The 16,190-nt window shown below is 45.3% G+C and overlaps 1 protein-coding gene across 1 annotated transcript in view; it reads left to right on the top strand.

Moving 5' to 3' along the window:
- Positions 1-15,763, top strand: part of MINAR1 (membrane integral NOTCH2 associated receptor 1) — a 53,419-nt gene extending 37,656 nt beyond the window's left edge. The window contains exons 2-4 of the mRNA XM_032175342.2: positions 3,490-5,837; positions 10,440-10,694; positions 15,566-15,763. Coding sequence (XP_032031233.1) covers positions 3,540-5,837; positions 10,440-10,694; positions 15,566-15,763 — 2,751 coding nt within the window. The 5' untranslated portion in view covers positions 3,490-3,539. The remainder of the gene's footprint in view (positions 1-3,489; positions 5,838-10,439; positions 10,695-15,565) is intronic.
- The last annotated feature ends 427 nt before the right edge of the window (positions 15,764-16,190 follow it).

Below are 16,190 nucleotides of genomic sequence, written 5' to 3'. Positions count from 1 at the left end.
GTGTGTGGGTGAGTCTGTGAGTGTGGGTGTGAGGCTGTGGGTGTGAGTCTGAGTATGAAGCTATGTGAGTGTGTGGGTGTGTGTGTCTGGGTGAGTGTGTGTGTGGGTGTGTGTCTCGGTGAGTCTGTGGGTGTGAGTCTGGGTGAGTGTGTGTGTGTGTGTGTCTGGGTAAGTCTGTGAGTGTGTGTGGGTGTGAGTCTGGGTGAGTGTGTGGGTGAGTCTGTGAGTGTGAGTGGGTCTGTGTGAAGCAGTGTGTGTGTGTGTGTCTAGGTGAGTGAGTGTGAAGCTCTGAGTGCAAAGCTGTGAATGTGTCTGCATGTGTGTATGGGTGAGTCTGTGTGAGTGTGAAGCTGTGTTTGTGGGGGGGTGCATGCACATATGTCCCAGGTCAGTTTGCTCAGCCCCCAGAGATTCCAGGTGGCTATTTCTGCCTTGCTCTTTGACCAGCTCCGGCTTCAGACTGTGATGCGTCATGCTCTCAGTGGAGTTTCTCTAGCCTCCTTTTCCTCATTTCTCTTGAATAACTGGGGAATGTCCGTGCCCCACTCTCTGAGCTGTTGCTTAAAATCATGTAAGGGCCTCAGCACATAGTAGGTGGTCAGTCCACAGTGGCTCCTCCACCCCTTGTTCACTTCTGTCAGTAGGTGGTGGATGCTTGTCCCCCTGGCATGCGATTGAGCCTAGTGCCCCTTCAACAGCGTTAGAAGACCTGGGTTGGAGTCCACTTGGGCCCCTAACCCCGTACTGGACCCCCAGCAACTAATGTCACCTCTCTGGATTATATAGTTACTTCCTCTCTGTGTTCCTCAGTTTCCTTATCTGTAACATGGGGGTGCTCTTCCTGCCCTACACAGTTGTTTGTGTGGTCAAATAAGGTAGACTGGTGAGGGCTTCATGCTGGAGGCTGGATCCCATTCCACTGGTACAGAGCCTGGAAACCGATTTTTCAATCAATCTCTGCTCTTGCTCTTCTTCCTCTCTGGTTCTCATTGGTGCATTGTAGGAAATCTGGGTGCAGTTTCTCTGTGATAACTGATCGTCACATCACCTGTGCTGCACGTGTGTCCATGCACCTGTTTCCATCCACAGACCTCCTAATTTCAGTTTTGATAAAATATAACTCAGGCTTACCATATTTGCTTGTACTTCTTTTATTCACTTCAGGAGACACTGGGTCTTGGTTTTCCAAATAGGGTTTTTGACCTGGGATTAAGACTGCCTTTGCCATGCAAAGTAGGATAGAAAGTTGAGAAATCTTCCCAGAGAAGCAAAGTGTTGGGTTTTCCTGGGAGGTGCATGGTAGGACACACATGGGATTAGCTTGGAAATCCTGAAAGGGCTTCGTGTCACCCAAATGATAAAATATATGCATGAGTTGTAGTTGCTATCCCCAGAATTACATTCACTGGTCCTGTGCTCTGATATCTACACCCATTCATTTACTTGAGACCCCATGTGACAGGTTGTCCCCACCTTTAACAAGCCAGAACATTTGGACACAGAATGCTTCCATCAGATGGATTGGAAGGCTGGGGCGGGGTGGGAAGAAATGGGTTTCCCGGTGACTTGTTCTGGGCAGGAACAGAACCTGTCAAGGGTTTGTTTCCTTTTCCTTGCAAGAAAATGCAAACCACTGGTCTCTGCATATCCCTCCAGACATTCATGGGAGAAGCCAGGCTAATGTTTATAGAAGTCTTTTGGGAGTGGCTGCCTTCAGGATGGAGAGAAAGCTCATTACCTCGAGCTGCCAAAATTTAATCCAAAGAAAATATACTATTCCCCTGGAAAATGGGTTGGACACATGTGGACTGTGTTAACTTTAAAATCAACAAATCAGTTATCAAAATACTAATTTTCTAAGCAGTATGTGACCAGGGAAATGAACACATTGTGTAATTTGATGTGTCTCTGTAAGTCTTAGAACCTGCATCTATGTTTATCAACCAAGGGCTTCACCTTCTCTAATGAAATTTTGTTAAATCTTTGGTTTGGTATTTTTAATTTTACCATCCAAGATCTGTTAATGTAGTGTTTTCATTCAATTTCAAAGTAAAGTTTATTATTGTTTGGTGCTTACAAAATAACAAATGCTCATTGTATGAATTTTAGAAAAGATGGGAAATGATTAAAAAAACCTATAAAAATAACAGTGGTTGAACAGAAAAGGGCATGAGGAAACTTTCTGGGGCAATGGGAACATTCTAGTTCTTTATAGGGGCTTTGGTTTCTACACAGGCATACATAATTGTTGAAACTTCAGCCAATGCACCCTTAAGATTTGTGAACTTCATTGTATGTACATTTTATATTAAAAGAAAATCTGTGAACAATTATTGAATTGGGTTAATGACATGTATGATTAAGTATTTGGAAGAAGTGTACAGATGTCTGCAATTTACTCTGAAGTGAATCAAAAAAATAAGAAAGCTTGATGATGAATATATGGATAGATATGTAATAAAGCAAATAAAATATTAATGGAGAATCCAGATCTTGGGTATATTAGTGTTCACTATAAAATTCTTTCAACTTTGCTGTATATTTGAAAACTTACGTAATAAAGTATTAGGGAAGAGAGATTACTAATTCAGAAAAAAATCCATATTTACAATCCAAACTTAACCCACTATTAGCATCTTAGTACACATTACTTTCTTTCATTTTTGTTTTCAAGAATGCATAATTTTGTACCATTATGACTTTATACAGATATATTTTCATATTTTTTCACTCAATATTATATCATAGTTTTGTTATGAAAAGTCTTCATTATGTAATTTCTAAATTGAGGTATTATTTATGTACAGTAAAACTTACACTTTCTAGTTTAGAGTCCTGTGAGTTTTGACAAATGCCTACAGTCATGTAACCACCACCACAACCAGGATGTAGAACAATTATATCATTTAGGAAAACTTCTCTGTGCCCCTTTGAGGTCAGCCCACCTCCTCACATCCAGCTCTTGGCAACCACTGATCTGTCCTCCAGAATGTCATTAAGATGGAATCATGCAGTGGAGGATGTACCTTCTGACTCTGGCTTCTTCCACCCACGCACAATACATTCGAGATTCATCCATGTCCTTGCATGTACTAGTGGTTTGTTCTTTTTTGCTGATGAGTAGTATTCCATTTTAAGTATGTACATTAATGTAGTTTTAATGTTTGTAAAAATTCATGGTATATCATAACATGTTTATGTATTCTCCTGTTTGGATATTTAAGATATTTTGCTTTTTCATTATTATAAGTGCCATCATAGTGAACACCTTTAAGCATAATTGTTATCATCGATCATTAAGGTAGATTCCCAGGAAGGGAATTACTAAATCGAATGTTATGAATATTTTTACTGTCCTTACTACATTTTTAATCATTAAAGCATTTTTCTTTGTATTTCTTTATATGGTTTATAAGAAGCTTGACTTCAAACTCCACTGGTGTTTATAATCCTCTTTTCCTCCTCTCTTTCTCAATATTGCCACCACAGAACTGACCTGAAGTTTCAGTGTAGTCAGAGAGCTCTTCAAGTAATAAATCATGGAGACCAATCAGGAAACTTCCCTCTTCTTGGTGAAAATCTTGGAGGAACTGGACAGCAAGCAAAATACCGTTTCTTATCAGGACCTGTGCAAATCTCTGTGTGCCCGGTTCGATCTGTCTCAGCTTGCCAAACTGAGAAGTGTGCTCTTCTACACAGCTTGTCTCGATCCCAATTTTCCAGCCACGCTATTCAAAGACAAGATGAAATGCACTGTGAATAACCAGCAATCAAAGAAAATCATGGTGGCAGCAGATATTGTGACGATATTCAACCTGATCCAAATGAATGGCGGGGCTGCCAAGGAGAAGCTGCCTACGGGCCGCCAGAAGGTGCGCAAGAAGGAGGCATCCTTTGAATCATGCAGGTCCGACACAGAGATCTGCAATGCAGCTGAGTGTGAGCCACTGAACTGTGAGCTGAGTGAGAGGTCTTTCAGCCGGGGTTACCCCACCAGGCAGTCGTCCAAGTGCCGCAAGATGGACTGCAAGGACTGCCCGCAGTTTGTCCCTGCCTCTGAGCCTAACTTCCTGTTGGGAGTTAGCAAAGAGGTGAAAAACCGCGCTGCTTCCCTGGACAGGCTGCAGGCTCTGGCCCCGTACTCCGTGACCAGCCCTCAGCCCTGTGAGATGCAGAGGACCTACTTCCCCATGAACATCGAAAACGAGTCCATTTCAGACCAGGACTCCTTGCCCATCAACCAGAGCATCAAGGAGACCTTCATTTCCAATGAGGAGCCATTTGTGGTCCAGTCCTGTGTCCAGAAAAGGAATATCTTCAAAGAGGATTTTCACAATTTGATGGCAGTGTCCCCCGGTTTGGTTGGCCCCATCAGCAAAGCAGAGAATGAGCACAGGGAACCCCAGAGTCGAAAGGAAACCCACAAGCCACCCTTCTTCAACCACAGCTTTGAAATGCCCTATAACAGCCAGTACCTGAATCCGGTGTATTCCCCGGTTCCTGACAAAAGGCGAGCAAAGCACGAAAGCTTAGACGACCTTCAAGCCTCTACATATTTTGGGCCCACTCCCGTGATGGGAACCCAAGAAGCCAGGCGCTGTCCAGGGAGGCCCAACAAGCAGACTCCCTGGCCAGCCAAAAGCTGGAGCCTAAACACGGAGGAAGTTCCTGACTTTGAACGGTCCTTTTTCAGTAGAAATCCCTCCGAGGAGAAGCTACGCTATCCAAATGCCAGTAGCCAGACTCCCAATTTCCCAGCCCCAGACAGGCGCCCGACTTACCTCGTGCCAAAAGATCAACAGCCAATTCTCCCCATTGCTTATGCAGCAAAACCAAGTGGGCTCAAATCTAAAGAGATCTCATCCCCTGTTGATCTGGAGAAGCACGAACCAGTCAAAAAGTTTAAAGACAAGAGCATTAACTGCACCAGTGGGCAGCTCAGCTCAGACACCAGTAGCGTGGGCACCCAGACTGAGCACGTGCTGGAGCCCAAGAAATGCAGAGACCTGTGCACCTCCGGTCAGGGCAAGTACAGTGACAGGCACACCATGAAGCACTCAGATGATGACTCAGAAATTGTCAGCGATGACATCAGTGACATTTTCCGATTTCTTGATGACATGAGCATCAGTGGCTCCACAGGAGTGATACAGTCGTCCTGCTACAACAGCACAGGGTCCTTGTCTCAGCTCCATAAGTCAGACTGCGACAGTTCCCCTGAGCACAACTTAACCAAAATTGCCAATGGGGTCCCCACCAGCAAGGGAGACAAGGGCAACCAGCCTGAAAACACCCACCACTCGGAAGAAGAGCTGAAGACCAGTGTGTGCAAACTGGTGCTCAGGATCGGCGAAATCGAACGGAAGCTGGAATCCCTGTCGGGTGTCCGTGAGGAAATCTCCCAGGTCTTGGGCAAACTAAATAAGTTGGACCAGAAAATGCAACAGCCTGAGAAGGTGAGTGTGCAGATAGATCTGAACTCCTTGACGAGTGAGGCTCCGTCTGATGACAGTGCCTGTCCCCGGATGTTCTGTGCACACAGTGGCTCCCACGGACCCAAGCTAGAGAACAACCCTGACTGGTGCTGCTCCGATGCTAGCGGGAGCAATAGCGAAAGCCTGCGGGTCAAGGCCTTAAAAAAAAGCCTCTTCACCAGGCCATCCTCTCGGTCCCTAACAGAGGAGAACAGTGCCACGGAGTCCAAAATTGCCAGCATCTCCAACTCGCCCAGAGACTGGCGCACCATCACTTACACCAACCGCGTGGGCCTCAATGAGGAGGAGATAAAAGACACAGGCCCGGGAGATAATAAAGACTGGCATCGGAAATCTAAAGAGGTAATTTAAACTTAAGTTCACATAATCGGGCACCAGCTTCATCATAGCCCTGGTGTATTTCAAAGCCTTGAACATGGCATTAAACAGGCAAGAAGCCTGGCCTCTGTGTGCCAGTCATCCTTCCAGGTTTGGCAGGGTTTTCACATTGGAATAGAGAGGACAACATAGGCAGGTCGTGTGTTCCGCCAGGTTGTCCGTCAGCTAGGAGGAGCACATGCTGTGATGTTGCCGACAGCAGAACGTAGGGTTGGGATTCATTGGACAGGTGGTGTGAGAACAGATTTTCATAGAATGGGGAATGTATCAGAGCAGGCAAGCATCACCAAGGATATCTTCCTGTCCTTTCTGAAATAGCAGGATGCAGGCCAGGTACATGAGGGAAAATACTGAAAAGGGTGCTAGCTGATACATCCCTTTCATGGACTTCATTGTATGTGTGATGTTCCTTTTTAAGTATGAGGTTTTTTTCATTATAAAATAAATCAGTGATTAGGAAGTAAAGAAGATAAATAGGATCACGAGGTCAGGAGTTCAAGACCAGCCTGGCCAATATGCTGAAACCCCATCTCTACTAAAAATGTAAAACATTAGCTGGGTGTGGTGACACAAGCCTGTAGTCCCAGCTACTTGGGAGGCTGAGGCAGGAGAATTGCTTGAACCCAGGAGGCGGAAGTTGTAGTGAGCCGAGGTCACACACTGCACTCCAGCCTGGGTAACAGAGCGAGACTCTGTCTCAAAAAAAAAAAAGAAGATAAAAAAGAAAGTGATTCATAAGTTCCAGCACGCAAAGACAGCAACTCTTAATCTGGTGTCTTTCCTTTCCTTTTTAGTTTTTTTCTCTACACTGTTGTTTGTTGGAGGCTCTTTCATGTAAGCTCAGTGCTTTTGCATGTATATAGCAGACTTCACTTCCTCAGTCCTAGAATCGTTGTGCACACATACACTCGAATCCTTTCTTTCTCTCACCCCCTGCAGTAAGGATGATTTGTTTCTATGGGACCTGTGGCCCATCCTGTTCATTCTAACTGGGTTACAGTGACCCCTTTCTGGCCAAGGTGATGCAACTTCAGTTTGTTGCTTGTCTCCATTCCATGTCCTGCTTCTAAAAGGTCAGTGGACAGACAAGGCCCTGCTCCTGAGGTCTCCAAGGTCTGTGTTGTCAGAGAGTGACAGTGGTGTGAGCTACAGACATTCAAAGCCAGGGAGGAGGCCAAGCTCCTCAAATGGTGCTGAGAAGGAAAAGCTTGTAAAACTGGGTTTTAAGGAAATTTTCAGGGTCCAAAGAGGGGAGGGAGTAGAGGCCGCCTTTTTTTATTTTCTGATTTTAAATAAACCTCTGGGGTCTGCTGGTTACTGCTCTGCGCTTCTGGAGCAGCTTACCGCATGTGGTGTTGGAGAGGATCCAGAGTTTGATATGTGCTGCCACGCTGGGCACAAGACGCCCAGATCCAGTCCTCCCCTCAGGTCCTATTGTCACTGTCTCTTAGCTGCCAGGCTCTGGCCAGATTTCTGGTGCTTTGGGTTTCAGATATCATTGAACAGTGGCCATTTAGAGAACTCAAATGGTTAAGTGCTTCTGTAGAAATATCAGGTTAAACTGAACCAGCCATGCCTCCCACCTATCAAATGTCAAAGTTTCACAAAGCCAGCAGGAATGAGCAGACACAAGCTTGAGTCAGATCCGCTCGATAGGCCTAACACAAAGTTGCTAACACTGGGGATGCATTCTCTTTATTTTGTCCCCTTCTGCAACCTCATTTCTCCTTCCTGGCTTGTGGCTCTCACCACCTTGGGGATGGTGATTCCCATGGTAGTGACCAGACCTGGCCCGCCTTTGGAGCTTTAGTTGCATATGTGAAACTGCTGAAGGCCAGTTTCCCCTAAATGTCTTGCCTACATGTCAAAATCTACAGTTCCCAAAGCAGGCTTTTCTGTTCCTTTAAAACCAGCGTTCCCTCTCACTGTTTCCATTCTGGGAGGGGTGAGGATGGGGTCAGCATTCTAGCAATCCTCCAAACTGAAGAAGCCCCTCTGGTCCCTCTTCTTGGGCTTTGTCCAGTGTAGCTACCAGACCCTATGGATTTGCCTTCTGTCGTGTCTTTTGCAACTCTGCCTTCTTTTCCATTTACACCTCTACCTTGAGTCAAGGCTCTTTCCCTACCAGGGATGCTTGGGCACATTCTCCACCTTCCATCTCATCTCATGGACCACTCCTGCATTTGCTTTCCTAAAATGCCACTCTCTGTGGTTGCACAGGGCCCCCTATTCCCCACTCTTCTCTGACTCTTTGCCTCTGCAAAGAGTTGCAAACTTCTTAGCCAGGCCTTCACAACCCTGTGAATTTCATGTACCTTTCCTCAACTAGAAGGCTCTGTTATGCCTTGACTGGACCCTGCTCTACCTTGATGAGTCTTCCTGTTTTTCCTCAAAATAGCCATGCTCATTCATTTGGTCACCCATTCAGTAAACACTAATTGAGCACCTATGACGGCCAGGCCCTATTTCACTGTCAAACTTTTCTTTATGTGAATCCTCCACCAAGACTCTCTGGTCCACCTCCCCTGTACTGATCTAAGTCCTATGTTCCCCTCAAGGCCCCTTACTTCATAAGTCTCTGTAAGCTTTCCTAGGGCTTATTGCTGGTCTCCAGCCCTTAATCCTGTTTGTTCAGACATAGTGGATGCAAACTTTTATTGAAAATACGTATTATGTATATATACTGACTGCCCAGTGAGAACACAAACTCAGTGATATGAACAGGCATGGGCAGCAATGAAACTTTCCATCTTACAAGTGAAAACAGTTTCAAATCCTGGCTCTGCCACTTACCAGCTGTCTGACATTGGGTCAGTCTCTTAACCTCTCTGAGTTTCCATATCCATACTAGGGATAATAATAGTTACAACCTCAGAATTTTAATGAGAAGATGAAATGAAGACAATGCATGTTTAGCACTGAGCAGAGTGGTGGACACATAGCCCTTGGTTAATTGCAATTATGCCTGCAGTGGCTACCATCGTAGTTATTATTATCACCATCTCCCCTTCCTCCCAGGTTGGTGCAGACTCTGCATGCAATAGGAGCTCTCTGAGTGTTGGGTGGTGGTAATGAGCAAAAACTGGTGAAGTCTCTTAGAAGATACTTGGCTTTGATGAGTTAGAAAATAAGAGGGAACCTCATTTTCTTGTGTGGGTTTATCCTGTGTTCTCTGTGTCAGTGTCAGCAGTCTTGATGGTCTGGAATAGCCAAATGTTATACTCTATTTGGGTAAGAGCCAATGGGTTGGGTTTGCTGGTAGGTAGAGACGTATTTCCAGTCCCCATGCAGGTGTAGGACCCACACACGTACACACATACACCACTTGTGCTTCCAGCCCCTATGCAAGCATATGATCCACACACACACATACCAGGTGTGCTTCCAGCCCCTATGCAAGTGTATAAGCCACACAGTCACACACGTACACCATGTGTGCCCACCACGTTCTTGCACATCAACTCTCATCGCATCACACCTAAACATTCTCCTTCTCTTCCTTCTGTACACACACTTCGACTCACATTCTCTTTTCCTTTTTCTCTTGCTATTACTGAGATACACAACTTCTTTGCTTTCTGTTCCATACACATGACTTCATATAATTGGCTCTAACCCTTTGATGAATATTCATGGAGTGTCTTCTACTTGGTGGTATTATTTTGCTGGAGAAGGGGATTAAAAGGTGAACAAAACGATCCCTTGCCTTTTAGGAACTCATAGTTTAGCGGAGGAGCCAGACGGGCAAACAGGCGGTTGTAGTTCAAAGGCACAAATGCTGGCTGAAGGGTCTGAACACAGTTCTAAGAGGTCACATAATGAGCACTGACCCAATCTTATAACAGGTACACTGAGAGCAGAAACCCTTGGCTTGCATTTCAAGGACTGAGAATATTAATTATTGCCACCTGTTTTAGGCACCTTCCTACCTTCACACTGCTGCCCAGACTTCTCTCTCATCCTGAAGGCCGTATCCTCTCTGATAGGGGCCCATCTGCTGCCTGGGAAAATCACTAGAGGCTCCCAACACGTGCTTTCTGACTCAGCTTCTTCCTTCCAAAGAAGCAGTGTAGCATCAGGGTTTTCAGCGAGTTCCTTGAGGAAAGGACCCGTATCTTTTACTCATCTGTACCCCGTGCAAAATGGTAAAAGAAGGGGGGCATGAATATCAGTAGTTAAACAATGGGTCTCTAAAGCCAGATGATCAGGTTTAAATCCTAGCTCCACCCCTTACTAGCTGTGTGCCTCGGGGCAAGTTACTGAGTCTGGGGTCCATTTTCCTACCTGTACAATGGGGATTCACAATGATAGTGATGGCGTAAAGATTACATTAAATAACCTTTTTCTGGAACAGAAATGTTAGTTTATATTAGTAACATTATGATCATAAGCCTTTCCTAGAGAATTTCCCCCAATATGGCTATGCTTTCATACTTTCGATTTGCCTGGAAGTAACTGCACTTTGCTACCTGAGTGTCTACAGGAAAGCTGCTGGCTGCTCAATTGCACTGTGAAATCCAAGGGCATCTGTGCCATTTGTCTGGACTTCTTTGTGCCCCTCTGCAGGCAGACAGGCAGTACGACATTCCCCCACAGCACCGACTGCCCAAGCAGCCCAAAGACGGCTTCCTGGTGGAGCAGGTGTTCAGCCCTCACCCCTACCCTGCCTCCCTCAAGGGCCACATGAAGAGCAACCCCCTGTACACAGACATGCGGCTGACCGAGTTGGCCGAGGTGAAGCGGGGCCAACCTTCTTGGACCATTGAGGAGTATGCACGGAATGCGGGCGACAAAGGCAAGCTGACAGCCCTGGACCTGCAGGTGAGCCTCTCACTGTCCCTGGGTGGGGGGAAGCCTAGCTGTGCCCTGGCAAATGCAGGAATGGATCACGGACGGCTTAGACCGGCCAGCCCACTTTCACACCCTTCAACTCCCTGGGCCCCCAACATGGAATTCAGAACTTTAATAAATCATAGAGCAGAAGAGACTTTTAACAAGGGGATCATTGTTTTGCTTATTTGTAAACATTTAGCAGTAGCAATGCTTGATTTATTTATGTATTTTTTATCGGCCATCTGATTTGCTAACAATGCATTTACGACTCTGTACCAAGTGCAGATTCTAATATTTGCTCACAAGACCTGAGCCAAACTGTTTAATGAAATACAAGCTGATTTCTCCTTCCATATGTAGCACGTGGGATAAGCATATTTGTGGGAGCCAAGCTATGGATTATGTTTCCATACGGAGCAGCCCCAGGTAAGAGCCATCCCCGGAAGCTCTGTGAATGCAGTTGTGGCTGGAGGGCATGTTTTTTGTTCACCCACAGGCAGGGCTGGGTTTTGGCCACACTTTTATTTTGGTGGGCAGCTCTGCCTGGTTCCATTCACACTGGGTTGATCTGTGTCTCCAGATCACCACAGGAGCAAAGGAAGCACCCTGTCCCTACCTTAGCACTTAGCTTTGTAAGCAGCGAGGCCATAGCACCAGGAATGCCCGTTCCGTCCAGGCTCTAGAATGACCATGCACTTGAAGCACAGTTGGTGAGAGCTGCCTGTGGAGATCAGTATGGCAAGGCTTCCCTGAAATGGCCTTGCTCTAAAACAAAGAGGGCTGTGGGAGGTGCAGTGTGGTGGAGGGAAAAGACTGCATTCTGGCAGCGCTGGGTTTTCATCCAGGACTCCTTTGCTGTGTGATCTGAAGCATTCACTCCATCTGATTGAGGTTCAGTCCCTCCACCTAAGTGGACATAATAATATCAAGCTTGTGAGTCATTGTAAGAATTAATGTATTTAAAGTACCTGGCATCAAGTAGGCACTGAAAAAGAAGGCCCTTGGGGGCTGGTCAATGATGCCGAAATCAATCAACTTTGCATGGTGCTTTTTACAGTCTCTCAGTTCCAGGCACAGTGGCCTGTGAGGCAGGAATTGCTATGACCATCTTCAGTTTACCAATGAGGAAATCGAGGCCCCAGGAAGCTCAATAATTTGCCCCAGGTCAGACAAGCCTAAATTCATACTGGACCATCTGGCAATAAGTCTCATGTTCTTTCTCTTCTGCAATTTCTTTGCCATTTCATTTTTCTATTGTTAAGGGTTTAGTGGAGTTTTATGTTACAAAAGAAAATGATTGCAATGACATTTGTTTATCTTGGGCCTTAAATGACAGCAATTATGGGAAGGGGCAGCTCTGGCCAGACCCTGACAGTGAGGGTTTGACAGTGAGCGTTGTGGGGGCATCAGGAGCAACCCTGAGCCCTTCCTCACCCCCTTACCTCATGCATGTTACATTCCCACTTGTACTGCATACCTCCTTGATCCTTCAGGTCAATCCCTCTCTGTCAACTTCCTGCGGGCAAGGAGGCTAGACAGGGATTTGATTCTCCCTCTGGTGGAATATTTCACCAGTATCACTGGATGACCTTGAAAGAGTTAGATTAATTAAGTGAGCCATAGACTGAGAAACATCTTTGCAAAGTTTGCAGGGAGGGAGCTGGAAGATTTTCCCCCTACAGATATGTGAGCTTTTAGTGCACCAATGTTTATAAGCATAAAGATAAAATTATAAAAATTAAAAATAGATATTGGGGTTACAGAGCTTTAGGTGACATTACTTAAAAATCCGAAGGAGAGAGTATCTAGTTGCATAAAATATGAGGAAGTAGAGAGTTCCATAGCCATGTGAGGGTGTTTACAGCAAAAAAGAGCCAACCTTGAGAGCTTGGTGAAGGCAGCAAGCACAACCTTTTTTCATATCTTTGCAGAGACTCGGGTACAGTCTTAGGGCAGTGTTGGTGTCTGGACAATCTTCCCGGAGTTCCTTTGTGTTGAGATATACATTCGCCATCAGTGGTGCCCACTTGAGGGCGTAGGCAAAGGTGCAGACCCTGTTCTTCTTTCCAGTGTTTGCCAGGGCTAATTAATAACTGCATACACTCACCTGTGTCCCCTGAAACCTCAGCATTACTTCTACTTGGTGCGATTACAGCTTACAGTTATTGAAAAAACTAATTAAAAATAGTTTATTTCACACGCTGAATCCCAGCCCATAATAGTGTATGTAGCTATGAAAGAAAGCCAATTTCCTTCTGTCTGAGCCAGAGGGAATAAATTACAAAATCTGATGTGTCATTTAGACACTGCTTGGCTCCTGGGCCATCCCTAGGATGACTGAGAAGAAGAGCAGGTTGTTTTACCCATAGTGTGCTGAGCCTGACTTCCAGGTGCCAGGGTAGGGAGGGCTGCTGGTCTGACCCCCCCCCCCCCCCCAGCACCCAGCCTTCAGGGGCACATCAGCTACTTCTGCAGACCAGTCTTCCAGCAAAATATGCCCATCTTGGGTCCATCTCTCCTTTCTTTAGTGCCTATTAAACTGCTGAAGGGTGTTCATGTTTTCATGCCAAGGAGAGCAGACTGGCCCCAAGGGCCCGCGGCAAGCAGAGCTTTGGTGGCTCAAGCAGGAGGAAGAGGCGGTCCAACAGTCAGGGTTCGGCAGCAGTGGAACTGCTCTGGGAAGCTCAGGGAAGAGGCTCCTGGGGCTCTAGCAGAGGATGCAGGAGTTTCTTGCAAAGGCTGAAGGGTTGGACAGAGCACCCTGCACAATAAGGACTTTTCCCACAGTGAGAGTGTCTTGGTTTCTATTTTGGGTGCCCTGAGTGTCCAGGACCACCTCCCACCCTTCCATGTAACTTGAGAAATTCAACAGCAGTCTCTAAACATTATGCCTTGGTGAGGGAAGGGACCGGGAAGATTTTCTGTGATGCCTACATCCCCTTCTCTTTCCATTGTACAGTGTCACATAGCATGTTCTAGAACAGGGGCTGGCAAACTTTCTCTGTAAAGGACCAGATAGTAAATCCTTTAGGCCTTGTGGGCCTTATAATCTCCCACAACTGCTCAGCTCTGCTATTGTAGCATGAAAGCAGCTATAGACAATTTGGAAACAAATAGGAGTGGCTGTGTTCCCATAAATCTTTATTTTTGGACACTGAGATTTGCATTTCATATAATTTTCACATGTCATAAAATATTCTTTTGATTTTTTTCAACCATTTAAAAATGGAAAAAAAAATCACTGTTAGTTCAAAGGTTGTACAAAGACAGGTGGCAGGTCAGATACGGCCTGCAGGCCATAGTGTACCTACCCCTGCTAGACAACTGTGAGCAACAGGTAGATAATAAAGCCTGAGGGGTACAGGGCCTGCAGGTTGTCAGCGTCCTGGCAGCAAGCAGGCGGCATGCCCAAAGGGGTAATTAAGGAGGAGACTCTTTACAATAGTTGGTGAAGCACCCAGAGGCCAGCACCAGTAGAAAGCTGTTGCCACCCTTGGATCTGAAGGGCCGAGGGAAAGGGGCTGTTTCTGAAACCCACTGAGACCCACAGCTCTGAGAGCAGGTGTCCAATAGGAGCTGGGCCACTGCCAAACTGCAGCCCAGCTGGGAGGGAGCTGGGGGACTAAATACCTCAATCTCTCTTTCCTCTTATCTTCATTGGCTGAACCCACATGGGAGCTTGAGGGCAGGGGAGTCTCCATGACGTGTCCATGTAGGTTATATTCCTAGGGACACAGAACAAGATGAAAAAAAAAAAAAAAAAAAACAATGAATCTAGAAGGTCAGGCAGAGAATTACTAGCATGCATTAGAATCATCACTGTTCCATCAATAAATGGTACAACTGAGTTTTTTAAAGCTTTGAAAGGTTTTTTGAGCCTGTGTTTGTATATGTGTATGAATAATTTTTAATGTGCCCATGTTTATAAGCATTAAACAATCTAAGAAAATCTTCAAAATGGATATTTTGTTTGCATTTCAAAGACTTAAATGACCTCACTTGGAATCGCAATGTGTTGTTGCTTTTATGTGACACCCATATTATTAAATGCTTGCCATAAAATGAGAACACTGCCTTTCTTCATGGAAATAGATTATAACTGTCAATGTGGAATAGGATTCATGGAAAATGCAGGTTAAATATGGTATTTCTCCTGATGACAGTTGATTAATCTCAGGGAGATCAGCAGACAAATGTCAGTGGGGGCTCTCTCTTTGGGGAAGCTGCACCGAGTCTGGAACCATTGCCAAGGCAGGTCTAGGGTGGGAACAGTCTGCCATTGGGTTGGTAGACCTTGACTTTGAGCAGTGGCATGACCTGCTCGGATAAATGGTTGAAGTTGAAATAGTCTATGTTTTGTTTAAACTGCTCATCTTGGAGGTTCCTTTGATTTTTCAGTAGAAGCTTTTCTGAGAAAGAAGAACTGACTCAGAGTGCTATGATGGCCTTGTTTCAAGCAGATCTGTTCTTAGAGCCTGTTGGAAGAAAGCATTTTTCAGTGACTTTCCTTGTTTCCCTTGCAGTGGGGCCAGCCTCTCCTTGGTTGCATGCCCTTGAAGTTTAGAGTCTTGCTCGTCTCAGCCCCATTTTGCTTGCTTACAGATAAAAGACCCTTGGGTTTCTCTGTGACAAAACCAACACGATATTTTTAGTGAGGGAGGGGCCCATGCAATCTGTGATACGTGGGATGAGCCTGTAGTAGCCTGCCTCAGGCATGGGGCTGGTGGGGCACTGTTATGCAACACAGTCTCTAACTCCCAGCTGCAGACAACTTAAGTGCTTCAGGAGTGATAACTGTCAGGACGTCTTTGACCTGATTTCAAGTATTCACTGTGTTTCTAACATCTCTTCACTTTTAGACGCAAGAATCTTTAAACCCAAACAATTTAGAGTACTGGATGGAAGACATTTATACTCCAGGATACGATTCATTACTAAAACGTAAAGAAGCCGAATTCAGACGAGCCAAGGTCTGCAAGATAGCTGCTCTGATCGCTGCTGCGGCATGCACTGTCATCCTTGTTATTGTCGTGCCCATCTGCACAATGAAATCATGAGCTAAGAATGCAGCCTTATGTACAGCTTATGACTACCGATGTCATCGTCTGTATTTTAGAACCTTGCAGCAGTGAGGCAACAATTTGTTGAAATAGAGATGAAATCATGGAGGCATTTCTACAAATGTTGAATGAAGGTGGTTTTCAGAAAGTATACATTCTAGTGAGAAATCTACTTACCTATTAGCTTTGACTCAATTACAGTCTGATGCATTTTTAGACGTGCAATATCTTTTCCTACCGAAAGAACGTCATGGACTATCAATAAATACAAACTGAATATTCCAAGCAAAAAAAAAAAAGGAAGATTAATTGGGTTCTTTCCATTTTGATGATGTTTCATGGTGGGGAATAAGTTATACAGAAGATATGTAATACATGCCTCTTTAGAAGAAACTAAGGGAAATAGCAACATAAGAAGAAAAGA

This window comes from Hylobates moloch, unplaced genomic scaffold (genome assembly GCF_009828535.3).
Source record: "Hylobates moloch isolate HMO894 unplaced genomic scaffold, HMol_V3 SCAFFOLD_14, whole genome shotgun sequence".
In the NCBI taxonomy this organism is placed as follows: domain Eukaryota; kingdom Metazoa; phylum Chordata; class Mammalia; order Primates; family Hylobatidae; genus Hylobates; species Hylobates moloch.
This window is presented reverse-complemented; position numbering and strand designations above follow the sequence as displayed.